The sequence below is a fragment of the Zosterops lateralis genome (assembly GCF_965231275.1).
Source record: "Zosterops lateralis genome assembly, chromosome: 8".
In the NCBI taxonomy this organism is placed as follows: Eukaryota; Metazoa; Chordata; class Aves; order Passeriformes; family Zosteropidae; genus Zosterops; species Zosterops lateralis.
This window is the reverse complement of record NC_139768.1, coordinates 24,296,966-24,313,463: the sequence shown is the minus strand read 5'-3', so window position 1 is coordinate 24,313,463 and position 16,498 is coordinate 24,296,966. Positions and strand designations below refer to the sequence as shown.

The 16,498-nt window shown below is 38.1% G+C and overlaps 1 protein-coding gene across 2 annotated transcripts; it reads right to left on the bottom strand.

The window, feature by feature from the left end:
• Positions 1 to 57: 57 nt before the first annotated feature.
• LOC310911950 (disintegrin and metalloproteinase domain-containing protein 9-like) lies at positions 58 to 15,763 on the bottom strand. Of its 2 annotated transcripts, XM_083866038.1 has the most exons (22): positions 15,603 to 15,763; positions 13,838 to 13,935; positions 12,898 to 12,974; positions 12,167 to 12,245; positions 11,372 to 11,448; positions 10,314 to 10,530; positions 9,826 to 9,891; positions 9,674 to 9,745; positions 9,171 to 9,343; positions 8,630 to 8,714; positions 7,649 to 7,770; positions 6,644 to 6,815; positions 5,743 to 5,832; positions 5,306 to 5,501; positions 5,074 to 5,179; positions 4,703 to 4,877; positions 4,254 to 4,334; positions 3,484 to 3,589; positions 2,709 to 2,841; positions 2,263 to 2,326; positions 1,885 to 1,937; positions 58 to 1,578 (listed from the first exon to the last, which is right to left on the bottom strand). In XM_083866038.1, exons 1-22 carry the CDS (start codon positions 15,670 to 15,672, stop codon positions 1,503 to 1,505), a joined length of 2,388 nt encoding a protein of 795 aa, XP_083722164.1. In that variant the 5' UTR covers positions 15,673 to 15,763; the 3' UTR covers positions 58 to 1,502. The 2 variants fall into 2 exon arrangements, with proteins under 2 accessions (XP_083722164.1, XP_083722165.1); XM_083866039.1 differs by lacking the exon at positions 15,603 to 15,763 and having other exon boundaries at positions 12,898 to 12,971; positions 13,834 to 13,931.
• Positions 15,764 to 16,498: the final 735 nt, after the last annotated feature.

Genomic DNA, 16,498 nt, shown 5'->3' with positions numbered 1-16,498 from the left:
GGGTATACCTATTTTTACCCAGATCTGGGTTTACCCATTTTATACCCGGGCCTGGGTTTACCCATCTTTTTACCCAATTCTGGTACCAAAATAAGCTCGAGAATTCTCTTTAGTGACCCCTCCGGAGTGTCAAAGGCTGAGACATCCCCGCGCGCCCAGCGGCGCCTTTTGTGGGGAACACAAAACAAAATACAACCAAGCGTGCTGCCCCTGAGGATTTAATTTAAATTGTAATATAATAAATAAAGTCAGTGTCATGTTATATTTGAGGTCTAAATGATAGGGATATTTAAAAATAACAATTTGAGATTTTGAGGGATTAAGGAAGAGGACACTTCTTTGGAAAATAAAGACTTTTTGTATGCAATCTCTTTTGGGTTTTTCTGTCCAGCTCTTCAGTGATGTGGCCATCTGAGGGGTCGGAAGTATTTTCTCGGTGAGGCAATCCTATAATTTTTCCACTCTTTTTCCCAGTTAATACTCCCAAATCTGCAGGAACACAGCTGGGGTGTGTTTCAGTGCCCAAAGACAGGTGAGTCCGTATCCACAGCTCTGTTCTTTGCACTGCAGCTGCTTCTCTGTTCTGGTGGAGGAGACTCTTTTCCCTGGATTTCCTGGATCCATCTCCTACACGGAGGTGTTTGATGGAGGCCTTTTTGGACAAACTCTTGTCACTCCATACATCCTCTTCTAAATCAGTGCTGGTCTCTGTCCCATTTAGAATGACAACAGTTAATCTGTTGCTTTTGCAGTGGAATCAATTTCTAGGAAAAAATCCAAGCTTCAAAACTCAGTAAACACTGAGCTACTGTGGAGCTGGAGAGATATTTCCCAATATCCCATATTTTCTGTAACAACAGAGATGGATGGGTTCTTTCAGGCTCGGGGACATGACCTACAGAGTTTCTGGTGTCCCCAGGTGAGGTTATCTGTATAAACTATCTGAAATGGAAGCTGACAGGGCTGGTGGGTTGTGAGAGGTGGGCTCTGGGCCCCAACTTTGGTAGGGCTGATGGCAGGCAGGTGTCAGAGCAGGGCACAGGTTCTGTCCCCACACCTGGCTCTGCAGACCCTCGGAGTTCTTGGCAGTGTCCCGAGGAAAGAACAGCCCAGGAGGTAAAGTGCAGATCTCCCATCTTTGAATTATGTCTGTGTATAACTGAATTCACTTCTCTGTGGCCCGAGAGTGCAGCAGCAGCGTGGAAGAGTCCTGTTCTCTGACACTCTTACAATCCTGTGCAAGTTGAACTTCAGGTTCTGATTTATAAAACCAAGAGGTGAGGTAGAGGAGGCACAAACACAGCCAGCAGCAAGGAGCAAAACATTGGGGTATCACCAAATCTGTGTTCAGCGCCTCTTGGCACCCAGTCCTTCCAGGAGGGATGTGCTTTCCAGAGGCATTTTGGCTGCACATGGAGAGCACTGGAGCATTGAAATCCTTTAATTTGTTTTTTTCAGGCCAGTTACTTGTCAGAATTGGGTGAGGGTTCCCAAGAAACACTTCAGACAACTGGTCTAGGTGGGACTGGGGGTCGTTGAGGTCTCGAGGAAGCTGCAGGCTGGGTTTGGACTGGCTGCCTGAAGTGTGGAAAACACATTGTGTTTAGTATTTCATGACTAGAGACACCTGACATCTCTAAACTGGTTCTTTACCATTTTTAAACAGTTTCTAGCCTTCACATCTATCCTTTTCTGCCCCTTCCTTTCCCTTGCAGTATTTACCTGTGTTTATGCCAACATTTTTCCTTCAAGCCTTTAATCTATTACAGCTCATGATGCTGCATGAAAAACCCCCCTAAGCAGGACACAGGACATCAATAACTTCACTTACAGCTACATAAATATAGGAAAGATAAAGTGAAGAAGGTTTAAAATACTACAAACCTTGTACCAGGAAAATGAAATATGGTAAAAATATTGTGACTTGACGTGGCAGGCTGGAAGAAACATTGCAGAAAACCAGATTAGCAAAAACACAAAGTGTAGATAATTATTCAGTATTCAGCTACCGTCATTTTATAACTAGTTCTCATTTGCTTTATTCATATTCTCTTCCAACATTTTGTTTTGATAATTTTTATTCAGTTTTATCAGAACTAGACCCACACAGCCTGGCTAAGCAGCATCTCCAGTGTTTGGCCTGAGAAATAATACAGGTGGATTCAATGTATCAAAAAATCACAAAGTCATGATTAACTGTGTTGGAGAAAAGGTGCTGTGCAGTTTGGATTACCCAACATGAAATATCTGCATCTATTTTACCTGATTATTTCCTGTTTCATGACTTGTTCCGTTGCATTGCTTTGGTTCCTGCCCATTGTTATCCCTGAAACAGAAACCACATCATCAGAAGTCCTTCAGGGATGCAGCATTTTCCATGGACAAAGCTACAGCTCAGAGGTCTGGATTCTGCTTTGAGTCCATCCTGTCCTGGACTTGACCAGCAATTTCAATCTGCTCTCCCTTCTGTCCATACAATACAATTATCAACAAAAATTAGGGAAGTGTGATGGATTTGAGAAAAAATGCTTGAGAACAGACAACTGGAGTGTCTGGATTACACTTCCAAGGAGCAAGGGATGGGCTGTTCAAGTCTGGTATTTTAGGAGGTGTGGAATTTTTTGTGTAGGTAAAGCATCCACCTGCCTTGCTGCACTGACCTGGAGCACACTCTCATGTTGGAATAGCCCCTGTAAGAAGGGAAATACCTGTGCTGTCCCCTGCTTTTCCTGCAAAGTTTTCTCCTTATTGCATCACGCTTCAATACTGCTGCTGCAATGAGGATGGCTACAGGCACCACAAGGAAGAAGAAAATCAGCAGCCCATCCCGAAGTGATGTATCTAGGGAGAAAGAATTGAAATAGTGGAATTTAAAATAGTAAAGCATTTTTTTTTTCTTGTTTTGTTTTGAACAGTACAATCTTCAAATTATGGTTGAATAAAATTAATAACTTCACTGAAGTTTGTAACATGCTGCAATCAGAAAAATAGGATTTGGCCATATGGTATTAACAAGTTCTTTCTGCCTTACCCACCCTATGGATATGCAATGTTTTTCCATTTCCATAATTTTTTTTCAATAATTCTTCATTGAATTCATTTAGTATTTGCTTACCATAACTGCTCTGCATGTTTGCTTTGCCTTCCTAAACTTTTAATAAATAGAAAACATTTTTTCCCTTTTCCAAAGTACAAATTTAGTGAAGTTCAATACAGTTCTGCAGAAAGTAACACAGATTTTCCTCAGAAAGCTACAGATTATGAACTTTGCCTTTAGACAAGGAGATGGAAAATATTTTGTGTGTAAAGGCCAGAAACCGCAACTTCAATATCAAATAATAATGTTTGTTCTAAAAGTCAGTCCATTATTTGTCTGATACAATAGAAAAAAAAAAAAAAAAAGAACAGTTGAAAAGAAGCTGTTATTAGTAGATTATTTTCTCAGTCCCTGGGGCAGAATGAGGGCCAGTTTCAGTGTCCTACCTGTGTGAGCTGGACCACTGTCAACACTGCCACCATAGCCAGAGTGGTTACAGAATGGAGGGGCCCATCCCGGATTGCAGTGGCAATTCCCATTGTTGTTACACACCTACAGCCCAAACAAGAGGGAGTCATGAGTCAGGCAGGGACAGCTCCCATTGTTGTCACACCCCTACAGCCCAAACACAGGGATTAGTCAAACAACACCTCCCTGAGTGCGGCCACTCAGACCTTTGGTATGGATTTGGAGTTCCACGCATGGAAATGCATGTGGAAACAAGAAATACTGCACAGTATTGCATAGAAATACATTAAATATTAACTGGGAATGAGCTCTGCCTCTCCAGAACACCCCAAACCACTGAGGGATTCTGACACCCCGTGGTAATTCTCTCTGAATTAACATTTGTGTTATTTGCCTGCAATAAATCACAGTCCAGAAACCCTCTTAGTTTTACAACCTTTGGACTCCATTTTGATTTTTTCACAGAGACATATATAAATCAGGAATTACCAGACTGTCATCCTCAAAGGAATATTTTCCTTTTACAATTCACCAGCTCAGTAATATTAAAAAAATTCCCTTGGGAAATTGAGACAAAATGCCTCACAATGTTAGTGCTAAGGGGGTTGCAGTGTTCTGGCAACATGAATTACAGTGGATTTAACTTTTAATACAGATCAAGAAAAAGCAAAGCCACCTGCTTGGTTATTGCTTAAATGTAGGGAATTTGCACAGTCTAGAAACAGGACACAAAGCACCATGTACTCACCCCATTATTATTACACTTCTCCTTTACATCACAGCTGTAGCCCAGATATCTTGCATCAACACATTCAAAACCTACACAAGCCTGGAACAAGTAATTGGTGTCTTGTAAACACAAAACTTATAAAAATCCCATCCTTTTATAAATACATTACATAAGTATATTTTTACAGGTCTGCAGCTTTCACTTACATGTTAAGAAAAAGGACTGATACAATTTTCAGAATTTTATAACCTTGTATGTCTCAGGTTTGCTTAACTCTGTGGATGCACTGTGATGGAGAATGACTGATAAGGCAGCACCCCAGTTTTTGAAGAGTTAATTAATTTATGTATTGATCTCAAAAGATTTTTGTGTTATGGCATCTGAACAAGAGAGCCAGGTAATGTTTTTGGAAGTTCAGAACTTTCCACCTGGAATATATTCTGTCATGCTGCCGTGATTCCTCTTACCTTGTTCTCTCCACAGGCTGTCCCATCATGGACTTGAGCAGGATCAGGGATATCTGACCCTAAGTCAAAGTCAGAGGACCAGCACAAAACCCCGGATGCGTTATTGACAACACTCCAGGCTGGAAGGTTTTGAAGACTGACAGATGTGCACTGGAGCTTCCCACACAGACTGTGCCTGTATGGAATGAAGGACACTCAGAGACAAGGTGAACACATAAAAATCAGTATCAGTGCAAATCCATTCCAACTTTTTAGCTTGCATTAAAAAAAAAAAAAAAAGTCTTTTAAATCGCTCACTTTAAGGCTTTGTAACAAATGTGGTTTTTTACATTAAAGATTTTAGGGTTAGCTTTTACTTGCTGGTGACTTACTGGACAGGGCATTTCTTGTACACTCCACCTTTCATTCCACAGTTTCCAAACCTATCTCCTTTAATATTTGCTTTTTCAAAGCATATATCAGGTGCTTTTCGTGCCCCTGTACAAAAAACAAAACAAAACAAAACAGTGAATTGCAGTCAGATGTCTGAAAAATACCAGAAAGAAAAATTGGAAATGTGTGTCAGGAGCCTAAAAATGGGTTTCTAATAAATGCTGACCATACCTTTCCCATAGATAGATTCACACTGGGAATCAAAGCTCTGGCACACCCCATAGTAGCAATAAGCCTTGCTGTTGCTGCAGGGGTAACCATTCATGATGTAAACGTCATCTGGGCAGTAGGCTGTGCTTCCATTGCAGTACTCAGGGAGATCACACACATCTTGTTTGGCTCTGCACTCTGCTCCTGCCACTTTAAACTAGGACCAGAGAGAGAGAACACTTTTAGTACTGCAGCAGAGGAAGTTCTAGAGTGAAACAAAGACAGCTGGGAACGTTTAATGATTTTAAGGAAGACAAATTCTCTTCTTACACACTCTCTTACCAGTGAATGTCATTTGAAAACATGCCAAGAGGACTAGGATAGCACTTTTCTAACACTAAAAAATCTAACACTAAAAAATGAATAGTAACAATTTAGTTTAGTAAAGCTTTGCCTACCTTGCAGTTTTTGCAGCACAGTCCTTGAGCACATTGTGAGCCAGGTGTGAGTTTGCAGGTCGCAGCATCACAGCAGGGGTTGGAGCATTCCTGAGAACATTGAAAGAACATACTCTGTTTTATTTATACAGCCAGAAAAGTACTCATCAGTCCACATGGATGGACAAGCCAAACTTTAAATAACTGTCTGTGTCAGAGTCTCACTGCTTTAAAAAGAACCAGCAGACACTGTTGCTGTGTTTTATTTGTACAAGTCAGCAGAAAAACACCTGTTTTGATGTGCTGTGGCACAGATATATCAATGGAACCAGAGGTTTCTGGCTGGTTTTCATTTATTGATGCCTTTTTTGAGATACTTTTACCTTCTGAAGAATGAGCCAATACATCCCGTTCTTGGAGGGACATTTTTACAATGTAAATGTGACTCTTAAAAGTAATTTTGTGTAGGCAAAGTTTAAGGGTTACAGTTAACAAACCTGTACATGTTCTGTAGATAAACAGTCTCTGTCATGGAACAGAAACATCCATGATGCTAAAACCAGCACAAAACCCAGTGGTGTTCCCACACACTCTGCTCTGAATTTCACTTCTTTCTCAGCAGTGCCTCACTGTTCTGTAAAGTCCAACAGCCCTTAACTGAGTCCACATCAAAATCAAGGCATGATTTTAAACTTTTACTAACATTTATTTTGATATTGCTTGCAAAAATGCAAAATTACAAGGAAAACTCCTCAGATAATAATGCAATTAGGCCAGTAATATATAGAATTAGAATAGAATAGGATAGAATATTATTATATTAGAATATTATTATACAGTATTATATTATATTATATTATATTATATTATATTATATTATATTATATTATATACAAGTATCCGGCTCAATTTCATGCATTACCTGTGGTTTGCCACAGTCACATTCTTCATTGTTATCGACCACATTATTACCACAGACAGGTTCTTTGTACACATTGCTTGTTTTGGGAGGATTTCTAAGGCAGTTTCCTCCTCCATTTAGAATAAAGGCCTCAAAATCATCAGCGCTGCAGGTGCTGAAATTCCTGGATCCACTGGAAAGGATAATGTTTTATTATTATAAATATTTTGCTTACAGGTGAACATACAATTCAAGCTCTTAAAATATTGTTGTTCCATAATAAATACTGTATTTCATAATGCTAGGAGATCATGAAACAGTTAATTTTTATTTTACTTTGCCTTAAAGTGCAGTACTAGAAGTTTAAAATACTATTATAATATGAATACTTTTAGAAGCCAGAGACTATCAGGTTATTTATTCTGGTGTCCTGTAAATGTTTGATTAAAAAATATTCTCAGGAAAACATTCAATTAACTTGGAGTCCCTGAAGGGGACTGAGGAATGCACCTTCCTAGAGTAGTTTTGTCCAGTGTTCAGTTACCCTGATTTATTAATACAACTGGGGATAAATAAAGTATTATGATGTTTTTCTCTTAAGGGGAAGCCAAAGAACAAATGAAGGAAACATAAACCAAGAAGTTTTTTTTAAATTAACTGTTCAATAATTTGTTGCATATTTGCACAAACCCAGTGAGTACATGTAAAGCATTCTCAACAAGGTGAAAAAAACTCCAGCAACACACTATTATTTAATTATTTATTATTTTTAAAAAATTAAAAAAAGAAAAAAGTCCAAATATGTTTTAGGTATGTAACAAATAAAGAATTATTGGGTCAGAAAACAGATAAAATTTCATCTATATTAAAATTATGTCAAATCCTAAGTCAGTGAATCCACCTCTGTGATTAAATTTTTCAAACAACTCTCCACTCACTAAAGTTCTTCCAGATTCATAGGAACTTGTAAGGCATAGTCACTGCAAACAAAATAAATTATTAAAATAAAATAACTGGAAATCTTACTTATCTGTGCTGTGCATGATATAGGATGCAGGACACCTCTTATCATCATGTTTCATTCCCAGATTGTGCCCCAGCTCATGTGCAACCACTGTGGCATGACGTAACATTTTGTTATGATTCAGCTAATAGAGAGAATCAAGTTTAAAAAAGTGAAACTAAAGAAAATACTGTTTGTACCCAGTGATTTACTCCCACCACAAAGCTCTCAGGGACTATGAAGGCAGAATACCAATTTGTATTGTAAGGTGAAAGCAGCAAAGACTGACAATTTGTCACTTTATTTTCAGGTGGGGCCAGATTGTGCCGCTCCTTCCCTGAGGATCATACTCTGGAAAATAAGTTAGCAGATGGTCTGGTTTTATTCTGTGTGATTTTATTCTATTCAAACACTGTTAGACACTGATTTCAAAGGAGTCTTCAACAATAAATGTACTGTTAAAGAGCAGAATCAGCTTTTGTGATTGTTCACAATGTTGTGGCATCCATAGTTTAAGGACAGGGATCTCTGGAGTTATTGGTTCTGCCCCAAAGGTGGACAAAAAAGTAGTTTTATTATTTTTTTTTTAAAAATTGCCTGATTACATCCCTATTGTGAAGAATACACTTGAGACTACAATGCATTATGTTCACTTTCTATTTATTTAAGGAGTAAAAAACCCCACCATTATTTTATAGCTGCATTCCCATCCCAAAACCTCTGTGGTTATGAACTTTAATGGTATAAGGATGGAATGCTGCAATATTGAGTTTGATGAATCATAAAAGATGACCAAAAGAATTTTGAAGATTAAATGAGCCAAGTGGGCTGGAATTTGACAAAGAAATTGGGAAGTACTAAAAAAAACCCCAAAAATGCAAAATATGCACAAGTCTTTACATAAGAAACCCCATGAAAGAAATCAGCCAACTCCAAGAGCAGGGTGACTTGACCAAGTAGGTCAAGGACCAGTTTGTTCCATGCCCAAATTATGATGTACTTACAGTGCTGATTGACCCTCCCTGGACATGTGAGCACACAGTACCCACAAAAGCCATCCCAATGGATCCACTGAAAGAATTTCTTCCTCTGCAACAAAAGCAGTTTGGAGGTGTGTTAAAGATGGGTTGGAAGTTCATGATTTCTACGAAAAGACACTGAGGAGCTGGAAAGAAATATTGCAAGGCAAAATTTGGTCTTCCTGAAGTCAAGAAGGAATTTATCACCACAGCAGGGTTTTATTCTAATTAATAATGAATATCTGAGTAAGAGCTTGAAAATAATGATCAGTCACCTAAGTCTGCTGTGTCAGTGCACTCAATTACAGAGTGGCTGAGGTGGGAAGGCACCTCTGGAGGTCACCCTGTCCCTGGAGTTGATTAACTCTTAAGAATCCATTATAGTTTCTTGTCATTTTTCCAGGTTAAACCCTTTTGGAAGTGCAGAGAATTCTACTCCAGGTATATTTTAATTAATATACAAGCCCCAAATCATATACATTAACACTGGTAGCATGGCTGGTTTTCCCACTGAATGCAAACTTACATTATGAGGTGACCAGCGTCATTTCTTGAGCGCTTCAGAAGATCCTTCTGTCTCCAAGAAACAAATCTACCCAGCACATCCCCAGCTGAACCATCCATTACAGATATGTGGTTGGCATCTGTCCAAATCTCTAATCCAACCAAAACAATCTGGATGTTTAATGGTGTATACATCTGAAAAAAAGTTATAATTAATATCCCTCAGCTGTTCTGATAGAATTCTGAGAGATAACTTCTTTACTACTGAGTTAACAATAAGCTGAACATAGTGACTAAGACATAACTTCAGTTTCTTTGAAATTCAATAGATGATATTTGTAATTATAAGTGAAATACAAAATATTTATAAATTGTAAACTAAATAAAAATATTTAGAATATAAAATTAAGTATAACTGAAAACAATCTACTTTATGAAAGTACCTAATCCTATCCTTTGGAAAGAAAGCTGCTCTTCTGAACACTGTGATAAAACAGAAGAATCCAGGCAATTTATCTGACCTACCCCATCAACGTAATTAATCAGCTCTACTGTTTCCTTTTGCACTGCAGCAGGATCTGAATTCTTCATCAAAAACTGTAAAATTCCATAACAATGTCAGAGGAGAAAAATTAGCAATGCAATAAAATGTATTTAGTGTTGGATGATACAATTACCCTGTTGTGATCCACAACCACGAATAATTCTACATAGCTTTTCTGGGGCAGGACAGCTCTCTTCTCCTGCAGATGAGAAAGCACAGTGAGTTAACAAAATGAGTTTGCAATGTTGCATTTTGTAATGTGGCCTCAGTTTGTGTTGGATTACCACATAAATATCTCTGTGTCAGTAATTCACACCGTGTCAGGCACTGAGATGCATGAGCTCAATGGCAGCTTGTGCATTTCATGTCCTACCCACAGCTGTCCTGCCCAGACTCTGCTCTTCCACCACAGGGTTACTTCAAGCTGTGTGAGATGCCCATTGTGCTGAAGTTCTGTTCCAGGATTTCCTCAGCAGGGCTCCCACCAGCTTGGTGTCCATGAAAGCCACAAGGAAATGTCCTGCCAGGTCAATCCCACCTGCTGCAGTGATGCTGTGCCCCAGCAAGAGCCCTGGAGATGCCTTGGACTGCAGCTCAAGGGAGAAACAGGAATATATTTACCCTGAGGAGCCTGTCCCTGCTGGAGGTACTGTTTGATGAAAATGTGTATTTCACAGACTGCTTCACAAACATCTCGTGCTCCAGGCTGCCATTCAGCACCCCACAGTGGAAGGGGATCCCCTGCACATCTTCCAGTCCATAAAGCACATGTTCAAATGTGCTGGATGTGTTGAGGGGCTCCATTCCAAACCATCTGCCTCCAATGTAGAGAATTCCCCTAACAATCGTAATAGAATGAAACATTATTGCATCATTCTTCCTTCATGACCAGATGAATGAGTAACAGCTGGATATTTAGATACTATGTTGAAATAAAATATTATTTTAAATTATATTAATATGGGGATAAGTTCAAAAGCCCAATAAAAGATAAAACAGAACTTATTTAAACTACTCAGTAAGTGAGGGGTTCTTGAATCAGTTAGAAAAGAAAGAAAAAAAAGAGACTGAAGCCAGATTGTTAGTTAATGAGTCTGGACTCTGGATACAGAGCAAAGGGCCTCTTTCAGCCCTTATCTCTATTCATTTAAAGGACTGCCAGGATATCTCCTGATTTATTGTGAGTGACAGCTCTCTGTGAAACTTCATCTGAAAGATATATGGGTGAATTTTATCCCATTTGTAATTTATTGGATTTGAAACACAAAAGGTCAGTTCAAATTTGGACAATTTTTTTTTCATGGAAATGGTTTGTCTTTTGAAATGTGCCCATTCATAAGACAAAGTTGTTTGCAGGAATGTTTTAAGCTCAACAAAAGCTTCATCAAGGTAAGATTATTTTTCTGCAAAGGCATCTCTGGTCATGACATTCACATCGAGTACTAGAAGCCTCAGTTCTTGCCCAGGTTCTGCCTAGATTTATTACAGTTTCTCTCATATTATCTTTCTTTTTTTTTTTTTTTTTTTTTTTTTTTTTTTTTTTTTTTTTTTTTTCTGTGAAGGAATTTTGGAAAAGGGGAAAAAAGTGGGAGTTGAGTGAAACCTGTAAAACCTGTAACGAGTTTCAACTTCATCAAAAGGTGAAATATTAAAAAAAAAAAAATAGGAAGAGGAAATACCTAAGGCCATCACATGTGCTAAGAGCAAGTGTGGAGTCAGCAATTCCTTCCACAGTGCCATGATAATAACAGTGTGTCTGAAATGCAACAAACCCACATAATTAGTGGCACAACAAGGTGGTTGCCTTCAACTGCAAACTTATTTTCTAACTAACCATATTATTTGCATGACATCAAGGCTGGCTGTTAGTTATTTACGGAGCTCCCTTGGGAAGTAATCCTGACCTTGGAGGAGAATATCCCTTGACATAAGTACTTAAAGTAGCCTGTGCTCCCTTGGTTCTAGAACACAGCCAGCTCTTTAGTTTAACCCAGTACCATCCTGTATAAAAATCCTTTAATCTACATTGCTCATCCTGTTCTTAGAGTCCTCTCAAAGGCTGCTCTGAGAAGATCTTTCATGCACAAAACACACAATTAAGTCTCACTGAACTCACGTGCAGTTTGGATTTGAAATTAAATTTAGAAGTATTTATAAGGCTTGTTTGATACGGGATTTAAAAACTATAGAGCTTTGATGCTGTCATTGTACCTTAAATTACGTATTATGCAAAGGTGGCTCAAATTCAGGCTTGGGAAATCCTTTCATACCTTGGGGAACAGGGGTGCTGCATCCTACAAACAGCCCAGTCCCTCATGAACCCCACGTTTAGATCACTGGTAACTGTTAAACAGAAGTGCTTCACTGTAAAAACTCAAAAAAGCCTCATTCTCAGCAAATTTATTTTTTCTTTGCTTCCCTGGCTTTTCAGAGAAAATTCTGACACAAAGGGGAAGGTTTATTATGTACAATACCTCATTTTTGGATGGTGTTGCCTGCAGTTTCCCATTTTTCCCATATGTGTACAGCTTAAAGTTGTCACTAAGAAGTTTTCTGGAAACAAAAACAAATTACTGCTCTTTTAATGGTGTAGAAACAAGAAACATGTCAAGAGTCCTGGTAAGTGCTACATTCTGTTAGCAGCACACTCAATGCTAAATTATTATTAAAATCCAAGCACATGAAACAAAATACTTTAAAATGAGCTGGAGTTTTTGGGAAATAAGTTATTTTGACACTTATTAATTTTTTTTTAAACTAAATTATCCATAGAGAGGAATCTACGCAGACTCAGTTGCATAAGGACCTGGCCTATTACAGGCTCAGGAATGAGGAACAAGAGAAACAGAAAAATTTCTTCAAATATAACACAGCTAAACCCCCTCTGCCCTGCTAATAATAAAAAAAAAATGTTGAACTGAATTCTATTTTTCCCTAAAGATTTTTAAAAAATCTTTATATTGCATGCTAATAAAAAAAATCAAAATAAATTCCTTCACAGCTAGAAAAACTATTATTCCCTTCTATATGCAAGATATTACCATTACAGAGACATTATATTTAACACTATTTAACAGAGTTGATTTGTAGTTGCTACAATCTGCCATTTAAATGATTTCTTCTGAATTTTTTCAGTATAAAAATGCTTGTCTGTATGCAACTAATCCTGGAACAAGACAATTCCTCAGAACACTTTATCACGTACTTATTTTTCTTCAGCTTTAGGAGGTATGTTCCATTTCTGGTTTTAATTGAGTAAGAAAGATTGTCATCTGAATGCTCCTGAAAACAGAACAAAAGATATCACTTAATTAGGTGATTTTTCTATTCAGTTTTGTTAATTCCATGTTTTGCTTGACAAGAGAGACCCACTACTGTGCATGTTTTAAGTAAAACCCCACAGATTCCTAACCCTCAGGCTTCCATATTTCAAACCCTCAGCAGCAAACTGAACCTTCTTTCCTGTGTAAAGTTTAAATCCTACGAATCTATATGTCCATTTAGACAGGAGGGCACAGTGCATGAACACACTCTTTGCTAAGTACCACGTCGTGCTTTGTGACACTCCTTATGTAAATCAGATAAACGACTCCCCGTCTTTTATCCCCTAATTAGTTTGCACAGAGATGACTAATGCTGTTTCATTAACAGTTACTTCAGTAAACGAATTCCCGGATCTGGCACAAAGGTAAGTTACCTCAGAACTGAAGAATTAAGGCTTAGGTTTCTCTTTTAACTCATTTTTTAACCTGTGCCACTCTGTGGGACCATTTTTATTCATGGCTGAAATCCTCTGGTTATTATCCAAAGACCAGAACACGGACAGCGTGGATGTTAGCTCAAGTTCAACATCTAATCTGACTCAGAAGAAATGAAAATATTCTTCATGTCCCTTCTCACTTCTGTCTTATAAGGTCATTAATAGGATTAGAAGTTTGGAAGGCACTCAGAGTACAATCACAGGCCTTTGTGGGAACAAATTTACTTAAAACTAGTTGAAAACACTAAGAATCAGAAGAGAGAGTGAAGGACATTTCATTACAGAAATCTCTTGATAGCATCCATTGTAAGTGTGTGTAATATAGCACAGTGTTTTGAAAACCAGCAAGAATCAGAACAAAAGAAAATCAGATAGAATAACAAACCTCATGAGAAAATGGAGGATGCTTCTCTCTGCCTGTCAGGCTTCGAGGAATGATTATTTCTAATGTAGAAAGTCTGGATGTGTGTTCAGAGGATACACCTGAAAATAAAGTTTGAAACTGGTAAAGAATCAGAAAGAATCAGGCATTATGTTGGCACCTGCACAGTGGTGATAGGCAAAAGCCTACTCTGATCCAGCCAGAAATGGAGAAAGAGTGAAACAGTGCAGGAATGATCAAATTGACTTTAAAAATGGTACTATAGATTAAAGCTGGGATCTTCTGGAAGAGGGAAAGGAAAACTATCAAAACATTTAAACAAAATCTTAATTCTCTCATATTCTGGGTTATTGACTTTCTGACTTTGTCTTTTTTTCTTCCACAACTGACACTTTTAACCTGATGTACCACAGAAAACTGGTGCAGCTGGCCTTCTGCTTTCTCCATGGTCCTGTATAAGGAGTATTTTAATTGTCCTCTGGATACAATTTGTTCACCTCCTGTGTGGAAGAAAAGGTGGCCCACCATGCTGCCTCCAGCCATTGCCTAATCTTGCATTTTGTTTGTTCTTGCAACAGTCAGATCTTTGCAAAAGGTTTGTAGCCTTTTACATGATATCAGAATTATCTCCAGAACAACATGCTAATGCAGGAAGCTAAAGATAAGAAGCCTGCCAAGTATCTGGTTTCAGGTAAATGGGTTTATAAAGGCAAAAACAATCTCCAGTGACTTATTAAAAATTGTGTGAAGTTGAATTAATCTTCCTTTTTCTTGTCTGCTCATCAGCTGGTTTGATCAACAGAGACACAACCATTGCTTTTAAGCAGAATCAACAATAACATGAGTTTTAACCAATGGAAGTGGTTTCTTCTTTATTAAATTGTTATTTTATAAGAAAACAAAGACATTTCTTCCCAATTATAGTAGTACGAAGTCACCCTCAGCCTCCCAAATTCCTGTGAAAGGAATTCATAATTGCAAAAAAAGTAACACAACCAGCCCTTTAAAGTGAGCAGGGTTCTCCAGTGTAATGATGATCTCTACCTGTTAGATAGCATCAGGATTTTTAAAAGCTAGGTGCAGGTAGCATATGTTTAACAGTACAGGCTGCAATTGCAATCAAAATGTGGAAGCTGATATTAGCAAACCTGTCTGAAAAGAATATCAGCGCTTCATATTGTGATTTTGTTCCTGATCTTCAATAATTATCTAAATCACAAAATCCATTCTGTTTCACGAGTCAAGTGTATGTTGAACTAACCATGGAGATGCTCTTTTAACAATTCAAATTTTGACACCTGAAAGCAGGAAACCATCTTTGATGCACATCATAAAAATACCACTTTCTAGAAACATTTCAGGCGTTGTACTTAAATCTAAAATGTGAAGCCAAATCATAAATGGAGACGAGTTAATGAAAAATTACAGTGAAATGGTAGGAATTTCCCCAACATTAGCAAAGAAGAAATGTTTTTCTACAGTCTCTAATATTGATAAGAGTGATAGCAACCGCAGTTGTCACAACCAGTGTCCTGCACAGAAAATGATGTTATTTACATACCTATGACATCCAGGAGGAAAAAAACCCAAACCCACAAAGAACTCAACTATAAAAAGTTTCAACCTGTAATCTTTTCCAAGATTCTCTCAATGAGCAGGGCTGCACAGGGAGAGCTGTGCCTCAATGTCAAAGCTGTGCATCATTACAATCAGGGTCCAAGCAGACCTGGAGAAACTTTCTGAATATGTAAAAAAAAGGAAAGCTTACCTTTTTTCCAAAAAGAGTTTCCAGTAAAAATTAGTCCAAAACTGAACAAAAATAGGTTGTGCATTAACATGACTTCCCGGAGAACACCACTCCAGCATCCGAGCTGGCTCTGGCTGCTCTGCAGGGAACCAGAAGAACGAGAACTGTCTGCTCCCAAGGTAAACAACAGAAAAAGCTCTCTGATATCGCATCTCTGCTGAGGAAAAGGGAAGTAAAAATTAATCCACCAGGCTTGCGAGAAAACTGGTCAGACAGCCTAATGCAAATAAAAAGCAGCACATTCTTAAATGCTGATTGGAGAAAGAGCAAGTCCCGGGTCGGGGTCAAACTGGTTTATTCTAAGGGACTTTCGTCCCACAGTGAGGTCTTATGAGATTAGAAACATAAAATACTGCTACTGACAAATAGTTTTTAGGATGTTTATCCTGGCTACTGCCAGCTCAATAAAAAACTAGTGTGAATCAATTTACTCTTTGAAATTTCAGTTTCTTGTCTTCCATTTTTTTCATCTTTATGTAAAAATATTAAGCATATGAACATGAAAATCCCCAAAACAGAGGTTCTACCCAGCCCTTCTATGTTAAACACAATTCTCCTCACCAAAAGTCCATAATTTCGTGCAGATCATTGCTCTTCCAGGATCAGAGTAATCTTCCACGCAACCACATTGTCACAAAAAGCAAAAAATAAATGTTTCTAGAACTGGATGAGTTCTCAATGCATTTCAGAAGTATCAAGCGCATTTAGAAACACAAAAATGAGACTGAGACAACACACTCAAACATTTACATTAATTAATTTTAATTAATTCTTTGACTAGTAAAGCAGAGAAAGTTTAGTTTTCCATTGCTGGTAAATCCTATAAAACAATGCCTTCAGTGACAAAAAGCAGAATG

What these genes read in the sequence shown, in the direction of transcription:
- LOC310911950 (XM_083866038.1), bottom strand. Translation starts at nt 15,672, where the DNA reads ATGTTAATGCACAACCTATTTTTGTTCAGTTTTGGACTAATTTTTACT. An exon ending in CAGCCTGTGGAGAGAACAAG is followed by an intron (nt 4,335 to 4,702) that starts GTAAGAGGAATC and finishes TACTTGTTCCAG; the next exon opens with GCTTGTGTAGGTTTTGAATG. An exon ending in CAGTGGTCCAGCTCACACAG is followed by an intron (nt 2,842 to 3,483) that starts GTAGGACACTGA and finishes CTTTCTCCCTAG; the next exon opens with ATACATCACTTCGGGATGGG.